The sequence below is a fragment of the Protopterus annectens genome, chromosome 8.part1, assembly GCF_019279795.1.
Source record: "Protopterus annectens isolate FY-2018-M chromosome 8.part1, PAN1.0, whole genome shotgun sequence".
NCBI classification, from domain to species: Eukaryota; Metazoa; Chordata; order Ceratodontiformes; family Protopteridae; genus Protopterus; species Protopterus annectens.
Window position 1 is genome coordinate 388,247,125 of NC_056742.1, and position 14,258 is coordinate 388,261,382.

The 14,258-nt window shown below is 44.0% G+C and overlaps 1 protein-coding gene across 1 annotated transcript in view; it reads right to left on the minus strand.

Annotated features, from left to right (window-relative positions):
* The window catches only part of LOC122810372 (mixed lineage kinase domain-like protein), a 419,511-nt gene that overhangs the window by 302,795 nt on the left and 102,458 nt on the right, over nucleotides 1–14,258 (minus strand). The window contains exon 4 of the mRNA XM_044081959.1: nucleotides 5,418–5,604. Within this exon, the coding sequence (XP_043937894.1) occupies nucleotides 5,418–5,604 (187 nt within the window). The remainder of the gene's footprint in view (nucleotides 1–5,417; nucleotides 5,605–14,258) is intronic.

Here is a 14,258-nt window from a genome sequence, read left to right on the forward strand (position 1 = left end):
CCTATAATGCCTTCAGTGTTACGTGGGCTCCCATCAATGTGGTAATTAGTGGGAAATGAGTTTTTCTCAAAGGGGATGATGACACATTTTTTGGCATTAAGCTTAAGGCCATGGTTTCAACACCAGTCACTGGTTTCACTGAGGCCTTTCTGTACGATGTCTGCATCACTTGGAGAGTTAATAATGGCTCCCAGCTTGCAGTCATCTGCAAACTTGGTCAGCCAGAGTCCTTCTGTGTTGGCCTGGACTTTTGAGAAGTAGATGTCAAACAGGAGAGGCCCCAGGACTGATCCCTGTGGGACACCATTCATGACTGGTCGGCAGTCTGACTTGGAGTCCGCTACTTTTACATTGTGGGTTCTATCTGTGAGATAGTTTGCAACCCACCTAACGATATAGGGGTTGATGCCTGGTTTGGTGAGGTTATCAATAATTTGTGAGTGAAGAATGGTATCAAAGGCCTTGGACAGATTGAGGTAGGCTGTATGAACTGTCTTGCCCTTACCCACAGCTCTAGTGACTGACTCAAAGAAGTTAACCAGGTTGAGCAGGCTTGAACTACCTCTCACAAAACAAACTGCATGCTATGTAGAGTTTGGAGATTCTCTATATCCTTGTTAAACAGGTCCATGATGATGCTCTCTATAGCCTTACATATCAGACTTGTCAGGCTAATGGGGTGATAATTTCCAGGGTCTGTAGTCACTCCTCCTTTATGGAGAGGGATGACTGTAGCAGTGCGCCATTCAGTAGGGACAAAGCCTGAGATGAGGCTGTGAGTGAACATGGCACACTGATGTAGTGCCAGTTCACTTTGTAATTCATGTAGAACACAGCCAGGGATATTGTCAGGCCCCATGGAAGCTGTATTCTTGGCCTTGGACAATGCAGCTTTAACCTTTGCTGCAGTAATGCTGGGTGTCTGACATTCTTCTGGTACTGAGATTGATCATTTAGGGAGGGAGAGAGGGGTAAAGTTGGCACTGAATCTGTCGGACAGCATGTTGGCAATATCTGTTGGCTCAGTATAGGAGGTACTATTGTGCAGTAACTCTGGGTATTACCATGGAGATTCTCGATATAACTATAGAAGGCTTTATGGTTGTTTTTAGTGTCTGCTGCATTTCTGCCTTCATATCTGGCTTTGGAGGTTTTGATGAGGGATCTCAACTTTTTGTTGAGGCTAATAAATGAGGTTTTCCAGTCTTGGGACTTCACCTTTTTCTGCACCACTTTCTTCCTTCTGTTGTAGAGTTTATTAATGGCAGGGGACCACCAGATTGGCTTCCTTTTTCTGGAAGAGAGCGTCTTAGTTCTGTTGGGTATGGCTAGTTCCATGCATTTATGTACTTGTTTGTACAGTGCATTGGTGTATGATTCGGCAGCCATGCATCTATTTTTCATTGGCATGGGTGCCATGAAGTTAGCTACCTCTGTTTTTAGGAGTCCAAAGTCAGCTTTGGAGACATTTTTCATGGTGGATACCTTTGTGGGGGGTGTGTGTGTGGGTGAGATGTGGACTTCTATGGTGATTAGTTTGTGGTTGGCTCTAACCAGGGAGAAATTGACTGTTGGTGTAGAGCAACGGTTACCCATGTTAGTAATAACCAGGTCAAGGATGATGCATCCACTAGTGGGGGCAAGAATGAGCTGGTCCAGGGAATTGGAAATGATGAATTCCAGGAAGCACTGGGCCAGTGCATTGGTGCATGAGTAGTTTTCCCAGTTGATGGAGGGGTAGTTGAAGGCACCTAGTAGGAGAGAGTTGGGTTGGATCTTAATAGTTTCCAGGGTGCTTAGTAATGTGGAGTGAGAGTCTTGAGACATGGTTGCAGATCTATAGCAGGCTGCGTTCTGAATCACCATCTTACTCAGTGTTAGTTGTACCTGGAGTATCTCAGATGCGTTATGCTGGGCTACTAGTCTGGAGGCGTGCATATCTTTTATGACTATAGAGACAACACCACCTTAGGAAATATGAAATTTTTCTCAACAAAGTATTTTGAGAGGCTGATGAATGAAGAGAATGAGAGAGAGAGAAGGTTGGATGATGTGGGGATAGTGAATCAGGAAGTGAAACAGATTAGCAAGGAGGAAGTAAGGACAGCTATGAAGAGGATGAAGAATGGAAAGGCTGTTGGCCCAGATGACATACCAATGGAAGCATGGAGGTGCTTAGGAGAAAGGGCAGTGGAATTTTTAACTAGATTGTTTAATGAAATTTTGGAAAGTCAGAGGATGCCTGAGGAGTGGAGAAAAAGTGTTTTGGTACCTATCTTTAAGAATAAGGGTGATGTGCAGAGCTGCAGTAACTACAGAGGGATAGAATTGATCAGTCACAGCTTGAAGTTATGGGAAAGAGTAGTAGAAGCTAGGTTAAGAAGGGAGGTGATGATTAGTGATCAGCAGTATGGTTTAATGCCAGGAAAGAGCACTACAGATGCAATGTTTGCTCTGAGAGTGTTATTGGAGAAATGCAGAGAAGGTCAGAAGGAGTTGCATTGTGTCTTTGTAGACTTGGAGAAAGCATATGACAGGGTGCCTAGAGAAGAGTTGTGGTATTGTATGAGGAAGTCGGGAGTGGCAGAGAAGTATGTAAGAGTGGTACAGGATATGTATGAGGGTAGTGTGACAGTGGTGAGGAGTGCAGTGGGAGTGACAGATCCGTTTAAGGTGGAAGTGGGATTACATCAAGGATCAGCTCTGAGTCCTTTCTTATTTGCAGTGGTGATGGACAGGTTGACAGATGAGATCAGACAGGAGGCCCCGTGGACTATGATGTTTGCAGATGACATTGTGATCTGTAGTGAGAGTAGGAATCAGGTTGAGGAGACTCTGGAGAGGTGGAGATATCCTCTAGAGAGCAGAGGAATGAAGGTCAGCAGGGCTAAGACAGAATATATGTGTGTAAATGAGAGGGAGGGTAGAGGAATGGTGAGGATGCAGGGAGTAGAGCTGGTAAAGGTGGACGAGTTTAAGTACTTGGGATCAACAGTTCAGAGTAATGGTGAATGTGGAAGAGAGGTGAAGAAGAGAGTACAGGCAGGGTAGAATGGGTGGAGAAGAGTGTCAGGAGTGATTTGTGACAGACGGGTACCAGTAAGAGTGAAAGGGTAGGTCTACAAGAGGGTAGTGAGACCAGCTATGTTATATGGGTTGGAGACAGTGGCATTGACAAAAAGGCAGGAGTCAGAGCTGGATGTGGCAGAGTTTAAAGATGTTAAGATTTGCACTCGGTGTGACTAGGATGGATAGGATTAGGAATCAGTATATTAGAGGGTTAGCTCATGTTGGACAGTTTGGAGACAAAGCAAGAGAGACAAGAATGCGTTGGTTTGGACATGTGCTGAGGAGGGATGATGGGTATACTGGGAAAAAGATGCTAAGGATGGAGCTGCCAGGTAAGAGGAAAAGAGGAAGGCCTAAGATAAGGTTTATGGACGTGGTGAGAGAGGACATGCAGGCGGTTGGTGTGACAGAGCAAGATGCAGAGAATAGGAAGAAATGGAAAGAGATGATCCACTGTGGCGACCCCTAACGGGAAAAGCCGAAATATGATGATGATGATGATGACCACCTTAGGAGCTTCGGTCCATGCTCTGGGGCCGAAAGGTGTGGCATGAGTTATAGCCTGGTAGTGCAGGGGTGCTTTCTGCTGCTTTAAACCAGGTCTCAGTTACAGTGCAAATGTCAATGTTCTCCATTTTGAGGAGTGGTTTGAGAGAGTACATCTTGAGATTTAGATATCTAGCATTGAGCAGCATGACCCACACATTGCATTTATTTATAGCTGTTATGGTGGTAATTTGGTCTTTGGAACACTGCCTAAAAAAGGCACTATAGGGGAGGCAAAAGCCTTAGCCAGTACCCGGAAACCCAAGCTGACAGATGCAGACCATCTCTGGCAAAGCATCAATGTCTGTCAATCATGTCATGCCAAGCAGATGGATACTGGATCCCCTTAGAATGACACCAGAAACTTAGCCAATTGTTGAAGTCAGTCATTTTCTGTTTGTACTGCGGTATCATTCTGGGTGATGGAAGGATTCTGCTCAGGGCTAGGGTGATACCTGCCTGGGCCACATAATCCTAGAGCTCCACTATGTCTCTTTTCTTGTAGTCCAGGGAGGTGCGTCTCAGGTCATTCACACCCACATGGACAATGACAGAGTCAAACTTGTACTTGTTGTGGAGTGACCTGAGTGTGTGCGTTATGTGTTGGATTCTGGCACCTGACAGACAGATAGCTGTTACTTTCTCCTTATTCAACCTAGTGAATGGGACATCAGTGTGCCTCACTATTGAGTCACCTATGATTATTGTACTAGGCAAGCTGTTTTGCCTTAGGGCTTAGGTTGAGGGGCACACTGTGTAGGTGAGCTATGTGTCTTGTGGTTTGTTTTATGTTGTGGTGGTCAAGTATATTTCTGCCTTGGAGGTCTCTGCTGTTTGGGTAGATTTCTATTGAGAGCCTCCGCGAAGGTGGGTGTCTGGTTTGCGTTTTTATGTGAGAGCGGTGATTATATACATACAGTTTACCTTCATTATCCAGAATCACATGCGCTCGCGTAATCTTATGGTCACTGTACTTGTGCGAAAAGTCGGAATACCATATTCCAGTATACCCGAAATAAACACTGAACCTCGGAAATCCCTACTGCTCTGGACCTAGGAATAAGCGTTAACACGGGTCCAGAAGGGGGAAAGATTGGTCAGTCAGGAATGTCAGTGTTCGGCATTGCACAGGTGGACTTCAGCACATGTGATTCTGGATAATGATGTTAAGTCCACACACACACACACACACACACACACACATATATATATATATATATATATATATATATATATATGTGTGTGTGTGTGTGTATATCGCACTAGATCAACTTTTTCAGAAACTCAAAATTCATATTGGTGAGGCGATATGATCGAATTTCTGAAAACTCGAACATTAAAAAAAAAAATAAACCACAAACATCAATATTTTTTTTACATTTGTTGCAGGGGTCAAGCTGCCCTGCACTTCCCACACCCCTTACAAATTAAATATACCAACTCCGAGATCACACTACATTGAGGAAAATGGTAAATTTCCCGATCCTCACTGTACCGCGATCTCCATTTAAAAGCTTTGAGTTTTCAGAAATTCAATCATATCGTCTCACCAATATGAATTTCGAGTTTCTGAAAACTCACAGACAGAGAGGGGGTGTATGTGTGTTTATGAATGTAACCAGCTATTTGTGGTAATAGTAGAAATAGGGGCACAATCAATCCTACTGTGGAAGGATACCTACTAACACTAGCCTTTTCCGAGGTTTTCATAAGGTTTCAGTCCCAAAAGTAAATGCTCTGTTAGTGCTAGGTTCTAAGTTTAACTTGATTGAAACATCAGAAGTTCTCAAGCCATTACTTACCTTTTGGTGTAACCAGTATTGGTAAAACGCTTTATTGCCACAGGAAACTTGTGATACTTTCCCTTGTAGAGCTTATATGATGCTGCAGTTTCCTGAACAAGTTCTTCATCAATTTGTATGTCGTAGCGCTGGATTTCTAATAAAGCTGGTGCTTCACATGGGGGTTGACTCTCCTTCACTTTAGTAACTATACATTTTGCAGAAAATACAGAGAAAAGATATGTTAGTGTTGTTGTTACACACGGAAAAATGCGTTATAAACATTTTAATGACTAGAAGAAAGTGAGAACTGCAGAAGTAACAGTGCTGCAACAGAAAAAAATAGTACCAGCAGCTTTGTCTCTTAGACGTTATCATAGACAGCAGAATTTCAAGTGAGTGGATCGTTATGATTGAAAAGGACCCACCTGTACACCAGCTAAAGCACCCTATCACAATGTCTGCCTGAACAATGAAAGTCACCAGGTCACAGCATCACTATCACCACAGCACAGGTTTAGGCACATGAATTATGAAAGTGTGTTCAGAAACAGCACGGTGCATTATACAAAATAGCACAGTGAACAGTGATGCATGGGAGGGTGCCTCACAGGCACAAAAAGTAAGAAGTTGTTAGCGAAGGAATTGCATAGTGTGCCATATGCTAATGGATGCATAATGACATACAAATGAGTGTCAGCATGTAATGACAGCTACTGTGTCTGCAAATGCTAAAATCATATACGGTGGAAGAATTCAGCGGTGTATAAAATTGCAGCACTATAATTTGCTGTGATCAGCTATTCTGAACACCAGGTTTAACAGAGTACAGAAGTACTGCTTACACAAAGATGCTAGTAGTAACATCTGCAGTAGCCGAACAGCACATGCTAGTGGCTACTTTCAGAACCCCTTTCTCCAACATGCTGCATTGTCCAAGCCTGCATTTGCTCTTGTTTCCCGCCTTTCCTGTAACTAGTCTAGTTCAGATACAGATTTGCTGTATTCAGGACTATATAAGCTTGTGAGCCCCCCAAGGCTTTCTGTGTTGGAGGGAAGCCTTTTAGCTTATCAGTGGGAGTGGTAAGCACAAGGTAGCATATCTACCACAAGTGGAATGGTTTCTGGCCAAGAAATTGTAGTTTATTGGCTGTTTGGGCAGTTTTTCCCCCTCTTTCAACTTTCTGGTTTAAAAGCCCGTGTTTGGGCTTGTTTCCCACCTTTCCTGTAACTAGTCTAGTCCAAATACAGATTTACTGTATCCAGGACTGTTTGTAAACTTCTGACCAGTACCAAAAAGTCTGCTCTTCAATTTTTCCCTTCAATCTGCTAGTTCTCTCATCTCCTGCACTTTTAATAGCTTATTAGTCTAGCACTTTACCAGACTTCCTGTAGCAATTATTGTAGCACACAAAAGTGCTACCAGCACTAAACATTCTACAAAGAAAACAGCTCCAATACTTATTATTAATGTCCACCCCTCCAGGCATGTCTAAAGATCAGTTCCCTGTACTTTCTCCTATTAACCTGGTGAACTTGGGTTCCCTGTACTTTCTCCTATTAACCTGGTGAACTTGGGTATCCTGAGGCAATGTAGCAACTGCCTTCATGTATGCTAACTACCCTCTCATCTTACAACCCAACACTCAGGCTTGCAAGAGATGCACTTATATATCCAAATTGGAAGCCATGCACTCTCCAGCCAAGACGGAATAGCTGGTCAAGAGGGGAAGGTCAACACTTGCATCACACCACAATGAACACATAGACCTCCAGAATACACAACAGCACTGCCTTCAACAACAGGTATAAATATGACTCTATGTCATTGTACATGTGGGTGTGAATGACCTGAGATGTACCTCCCTGGACTACATGAAAAGAGACATGGAGGAGCTCTCGGATTATGTAGCCCAGGCGGGTATGACTCTAGCCCTGAGCAGCCTCCTACCATCACCCAGAATGATACCACAGTACAAGCAGAAAATGATCGATTTCAACAATTGGCTAAGTTTCTGGTGTCATTCTAAGGGGATCCAGTATCTGTCTGCTTGGGATGACATGATTAACAGACCTTGATGCTTTGCCAGAGATGGTCTACATCTGTCATCCATGGGCGTTCGGACACTGGCCAAGTCTATAGTGCCTTTTTTAGGTGGTGTTCCAAAGACCAATTTACCACCGTTAACAGCTACAAACAAATGCAATCTGAGGGTCATGCTGCTCAATGCTAGAAGCCCAAATCTCAAAATGAACTCACTTGAAGCACTCCTTAAAATGGAGAACATCGACATTTGTGCTGTAACAGAGACCTGGTTCAAGCCAGCAGAAAGCAGCCCTGTACTACCAGGCTATAACTCATTCTACACCTTTCAGCCCCAGAACTTGGACTGAAGCTCCAAAGGCTGTGGTGTTCTCATATTCATACAGGATGTGCACATTTCCAGACTGGTAGCCCAACATAACGCATCAGAGATATTTCAGGTGCAGCTAACATTGAGTAAGACAGCAATTCAGGTTGTAGCCTGCTATAGGTCCCCAACTATGTCCCAAGAGTCACACTCCGCATTCCTAAGCACCCTGGAGAATATTAGGGTCCAACCTAACACTCTCATACTGGGCGACTTCAACTACCCCTCCATTAACTGGGAAAACTACTCATGTACCAATACACTAGCCCAAAGTTTCCTGGAATTCATTAATTCCAATGCCCTGGACCAGCTCGTTCTTACCCCCACTAGAGATATTAACATTCCTGACCTGATCATTACTAACATGGGCAACTGTTGCTCTACACCAATAGTCAACTCCTCCCTGATTAGATCTGACCACAAACTAATCACCTTGGAAATCCACATCCCTAACACCTCCCCCTCCACAAAGGTAACCACCATGAAAAACTTCGCTAAACCTAACCTTGGGCTCCTAAAAACAGAGGTGACTAACTTCAAGGCACTCATGCAAATGGAGAACATACACTAATGCACTGTATGAACACGTACACAAATGCATGGATCTTGCCATACCCAATAGAACCAAGATGCTCTCCTCCAAAAAAGGAAGGCAATCTGATGGTCCCCTGCCAGAAAAAAACTCTACAACAGAAGGAGGAAACTGATGCAGAATAAGGTGAAGCCCTAAGACTGGAAAAACTTCCTTATCAGCCGCAACAAAAAGTTGAGATCCCTCATCAAATCCTCTAAAGCTAGCTATGAAAACAGAATTGCAGGAGATAGTAAAGACAACCACAAGGCCTTCTATAGTTATGTAAAGAATCTCCATGGCAATACCCAGATTTGCTCTGAGCTACTGCACAATGGTACCTCCTATACCGAGCCAACAGATACTTCCAATATACTGTCCGACAGATTCAGTGCCAACTTTACCCTTCTCTCCCCCACCAAAGGATCAATCACAACACCAGTAGATTGCCAGGCACCCAGTATTACTGCTGCACAGGTTAAAACAGCACTATTGAAGGCCAAGAATACAGCTTCTATGGAACCTGACCATATCCCTGGGCTGTGTTCTACATGAACTACAGAGTGAACTGGTACCTCACCTGTGTGCCCTGTTCAATCACAGCCTCACCTCAGGCTTTGTCCCTACTGAATGGCGCACTGCTACAGTCTCCCTCTCCACAAAGAAGGAGCGACTACAGACCCTGGGAACTACTGCCCATTAGCCTGACAAGTCTGATATGCAAGACTATGGAAAGCATCATCATGGACCTAATAAACAAGGATATAGGGAATAACCAAACTCTGGATCCCACACAGTTTGGTTTTGTGAAGGGTAGGTCATGCTTGCTCAACCTGGTTGACTTCTTTGAGTCAGTCATCAGAGCTGTGGATGAAGGCAAGGTGGTTCATACAGCCTACCTTTACCTGGCCAAGGCCTTTGATACCATTCCCCACTCAGGAATCATAGAAAAATGCACTAAGCTAAGCATCAACCCCTATATCACTAGGTGGGTTGCAAATTGGCTCATAGATGGAACTCACAGTGTGAAAGTAGCTGACTCCAAGTCAGACTGCCGACTAGTCACAAGTGGAGTCCCACAAGGTTCGGTCCTGGGTCCTCTTCCATTTGGTATCTACTTCTCTGAAGTCCAGGCCAACATGAAGGGATTCTAGCTGACAAAGTTTGCAGACTATTGCAAGTTGGGAGCTATTATTAACTCCCCAAGTGATGCTGACATCCTAAAGAAAGGCCTCACTGTGACCAAAGGCTGGTGTCAGAACCATTGCCTTAAGCTCAATGCCAAAAAAAAAGTGTCGTCATCCCCTTTGGGAAAAACCCGGTTCCCATGAATTACCACATCAATGGTAGTCCACTGAACACAGAAGGCGTTACAAGAGATCTGGGAACACAGGATGACAGCAACCTCTCTTTTGACCACCACATTGCCACTGTGGTCAGAAAGTCCTTCTATGTGACACACCTCGTTACTAAGGGTTTTGCATCCAGGAAGAAAGAGGCCATTTTCTCCCTGTACTCTTCCCTCATTAGGCCAATCATAGAGTACAATGCCCCATTTGGCATGTACCTCACTAGACACCTGCAACTGGAGAAGCCACAAAAATACCTCACAAAGAGGATCCTAGGCCTTAAATACGTGTCCTATATGGGCAGACTAAAAAAACTCAAACTATTCGATGTCTCATATCATCTACTTAGAGGCGATCTCTGCTTGACAAAGCCATGTCTGACCCAGCTCTATTAGAAATGCTATATCTGAAAAAATCCCAATCCCTCCACACCACATGCTCCAGAGACCTCAACCTCATTACCACAATCAACAGAACAAGCTGGAGGGACAGGTTCATTACCCAGTGACTGCCCATGCTATGGAATAGACTTCCCATACATGTCAAACAGAGCACCTTACTGGCCCTCTTCAGGAGAAATCTTGATGAGTGGATGGGAAATAGAAAATTCACCCTGGGGATCACTCCAGTGGCTCTACTCAACAGAGGCACTGGGAACTAAGGTCTGGTGGCACAATGCCAGGCTAATAATATGGGGTAGGCTTGTAAAGGCTCCAGGGCCATTAGCCTAGTACACACCTATGAACATATTAGTATGAGACTGAAAAAAATAAAGTTGTAAATACTGTAAATACTTGTCTGTGTAATTAACATGTCAAAAGTGAAAAGCTTGATTTGTCTACAAGTGACATTACAAACTCTGAAGGAAGTAACTGCATGTGGTATGTAACAGAAGTGAAAACAATACAGTATCTGATGTGTAAACTGTAACATGACTGATGAATGTCCCTTTCAAAACTATGTAACCTCTACTTTTACTAATTCAATCATCATGACTTCTGTAAGTGGATGTTTGGATCTAGTAATTACCTCTAAAAGTTTCTAAATGTGTCTAACTTACTGTCTTAATAATCAACTGTTATTACTACAGTGAATGCTTGTTTTTATCTTATAATTTCTCTAAATATGCCTGTAATTTGTGGAAACTTTCTCTGAGTGCCACCACTGAAAAGATGTGAATAACCCAGTCGGGCTTTCATGGTCAACAAATGCCTTACGAATACCACATCATTTCCATGACATGAAGATACAACAGATTTGATTTCTCTAGACAGCAGAGGAGAGTACCATGACTATGTGGATAATTTATGACATATCTGTTTCCCTGATGTCTTGGTGAACACTGACTACACTTTAATAGGTTCATAGGTTCATAGATGTTTACTAGGCTAACTACCACAAGGGGTATTCTAAGCCTACCCATGCATCCCACATCTTTGACAAGCTCTGATACCCTTGATAAGTGTAAGCATGGGCCTGGGAGAACCATTTACAGGTTACCAATTGCTACCAAGTCCCCAAATATTCCACATGGTAGCCAGTATATCAACCAGAAGAGCTTCAATTCCATCAGCTACAAGCGAGGTGTGAACATGGAACAGTATACAATATGGCTATGTATTATCCAGGCAGCTGACATGATTTACACATCTGACACACATGTGACCTATACCAGCTCTTTAAGTTGGGTAACTTTCCACAAGGCCATCTACGTAGAAGGTGCACATGCTGTCACCTACTGCACCCACAGTAGTCTGTTCCCATAAACATAAGTAGCAGTCCACTTACAGTGGTGTCCACTATTGTGTGTTGCAAATCATACTGGATATACTTTTGAACCATAGCTTGTGACCCTCATTTGAAACCATGGCAGAAATGTTGTTTAAAATCACATTGTCACAGACATGTAACATCACTGAATGTGTATCTGGACTGTAGAAGGTCCACGTCAGCTGCTCAGATACATCTGGTAGCACACTTCTATAAGCTCCAAAGACCTATGACAACATATTTGTGATCTAAAACTATGATACATAATATGGTGCTACAAAAGCAGTTACAATGTGGGAACTCCAAACATTGCCAGGTGTTTCTGTTGGGACAGTTTAGGAGGAGCCAGTTGACGTGTAGCTGGTGGAAATAACAGCATTGGTAACTCATGTGAGGCAGAGCTGGGCTCAATACCTTGTAATACTGACAAAGAAGTGAAGATTGGTCTACAACTATGGAATATGACAAGAAAAGTACAGACTAAAACTGATGAATTAATAACACAACTAGTCTATTCAGTGGTGTATTGAGTAGCCACTTTGTGCATCATACATTACCATACCACACAGGCCTGGTGTGGACCATAATTACAGCATCAGCAATGCTAGCATAACAAGAAGGGTCATGGTTGGTGGACATGGTAGCCATGCACATGACTAGGAGATCGGGAGAGTCAGGGAACACATTCTTTAGTGATGTGGTGAAGCTTCCATGGATAAAATGCTGGCTAGGTTTACTGTGTTACATACCATGTCAGAAAAGGAAGCAGCCTGTCCAGGAGATGGTGTACCATTTTAAGAGCATGTACAGGAACCTTGCTGCGGTCCCCACATGGCATCTCTGTAGAATGTTTATAGTCATGACACCTGAAACAGTTATGATTAAGTATTGCTTATAACAGGTCTACTGGGGAGTATGAAGGTGTTGAACTCTATGACCACATCCCACATACATGTGAGTCTCCACGCCAATGAGTGGAGGTAACTATGCATAGTATGGACAGTAAAGCTGTCTCCAGAACATTGTATCCTATCCATGCAAGCCTGATTAGTGATCCTGCAACACACAACCATCCCCCACCATGGCCATGGTTACCAGTGGCATGCATTCTCATTGATACACAAGTGGATGCCACGTGAGTAATTAGTGCATTCAGCAGGTATTACTGCTCCTTAGTATATGCCATGTCACTCTGCATGGGTTGCAGGGTATCCCTCAGTCCTGACCATGACTGCAGTTCATTACACAGGCCATGCAGCACTCTCAACATCTCTGACATGGTGTGAGTAGTGGTCTTCTGCACCTGGATGACTGACTTGCATGCCCACTGATTGATGTCAAATGTGACACTAAAGTACAGGAGTGTACTGGAGGAATAGGAACAATGACCATCCATGTGCCTTTCCCCTCTGCTAAGCATGCACACTTCAGAGGCAGAATGTACCTCTGATGCTGTCTTTGGTGGTGGCACCCATGTAGCAAGAGTGGGCATAAATAGATAGGACATCCTATACTGAACACTGGGGGTGCAAGTGGCTCTTCCTGCCCTTCCACCATCATCTCAGAGTGTGATGTGAATGTTCTGTTCACTGTCAGTATTGCTGACTATGCCCCTGTATCACTGGACTGTTCCATGTGCATGGAGTCATCAATGTCATTCACCAATGATCAGCTGAAATTACACATGCTCTGACTTGTTGTGCTGAATCATCTCTCAGGGGAACTTATGAATGCATTGTTGGATCATACTTGTAACTCCCACTACCATGTGCCACTTATACACATAGCCTGTAGTGCCTTACAAACCTTGTTGTGCAGGTTGTCACAGTTGCAGCCCTGATGCTTCTGGATGACATATATGCATACTTGTTTGTCCAAGTAAACCTTACACAGCTGTAATTCACTGTCCCATAGGCACTGCATGTGCAACTACTGCCCTGGTCCATCCGCTACAGACACTCAGGCAGTCATCATCATGTAGCTGCCACATTCAAGCCACCACCAGGCATGAGGTTTTCTCACTTTTCCTGGAAAGCGATACCAGGAACTGTTCCACCTCCCTGAGACACCTCCCTGTTAGTCCACCCCTGTTGTCAACCTGCCTCAGGTAATTTCCCACACCTTGATGTTGGTGTACAGTCACAATTAGTGACTGTGATGCACCACTACTAATGTTCTGTTGTGGCTGCTTACCACAGTTCTGTCCTACACCAGTCCCCATCACACCTGGTCAAGGAAAACTTCATCTTCTTCTTTACCTTTCTTAACAATATGTACATCGTGTGCGTATGGCCTGGAAGAGCACATCTACCTTCTGCATAGCGAACTTTTCCAGCCATCATTGTTCTTTTGGTTTTATGAAGAGACATATACTCCTGTGGGTTACAAATGCAGATCAGTGTATCCTGTCCTCAGCTCACTTATGGTGACCACAGCTCTGTATGCTACTCTTGTGTAACCATTCCAACAGTGCTGCATAGTGCAGCAGCAGTGGGCATGCAAGCCATGTTTGTTGTCCAGCAGTTCTCCGCTAACAGCAGTTTCATGCCTGGTATGCCGGAAGCCTCAAACCCCTGCAGTATGCCATGAAGTCCATGTACACTTGGAGCCCTACTGTGAATACTACAGGAGGACAGTGACTAGGGTTAAACATCTCCCCACTGCCTTGTCAGGTTGAGCTCTTTCACAGCAGGATTGCAACCTTGTCCTCTCTTTCTCCTGTAGTCTGTCAGGTTCTACCCCCAGTAGTACTGCAAGTTGT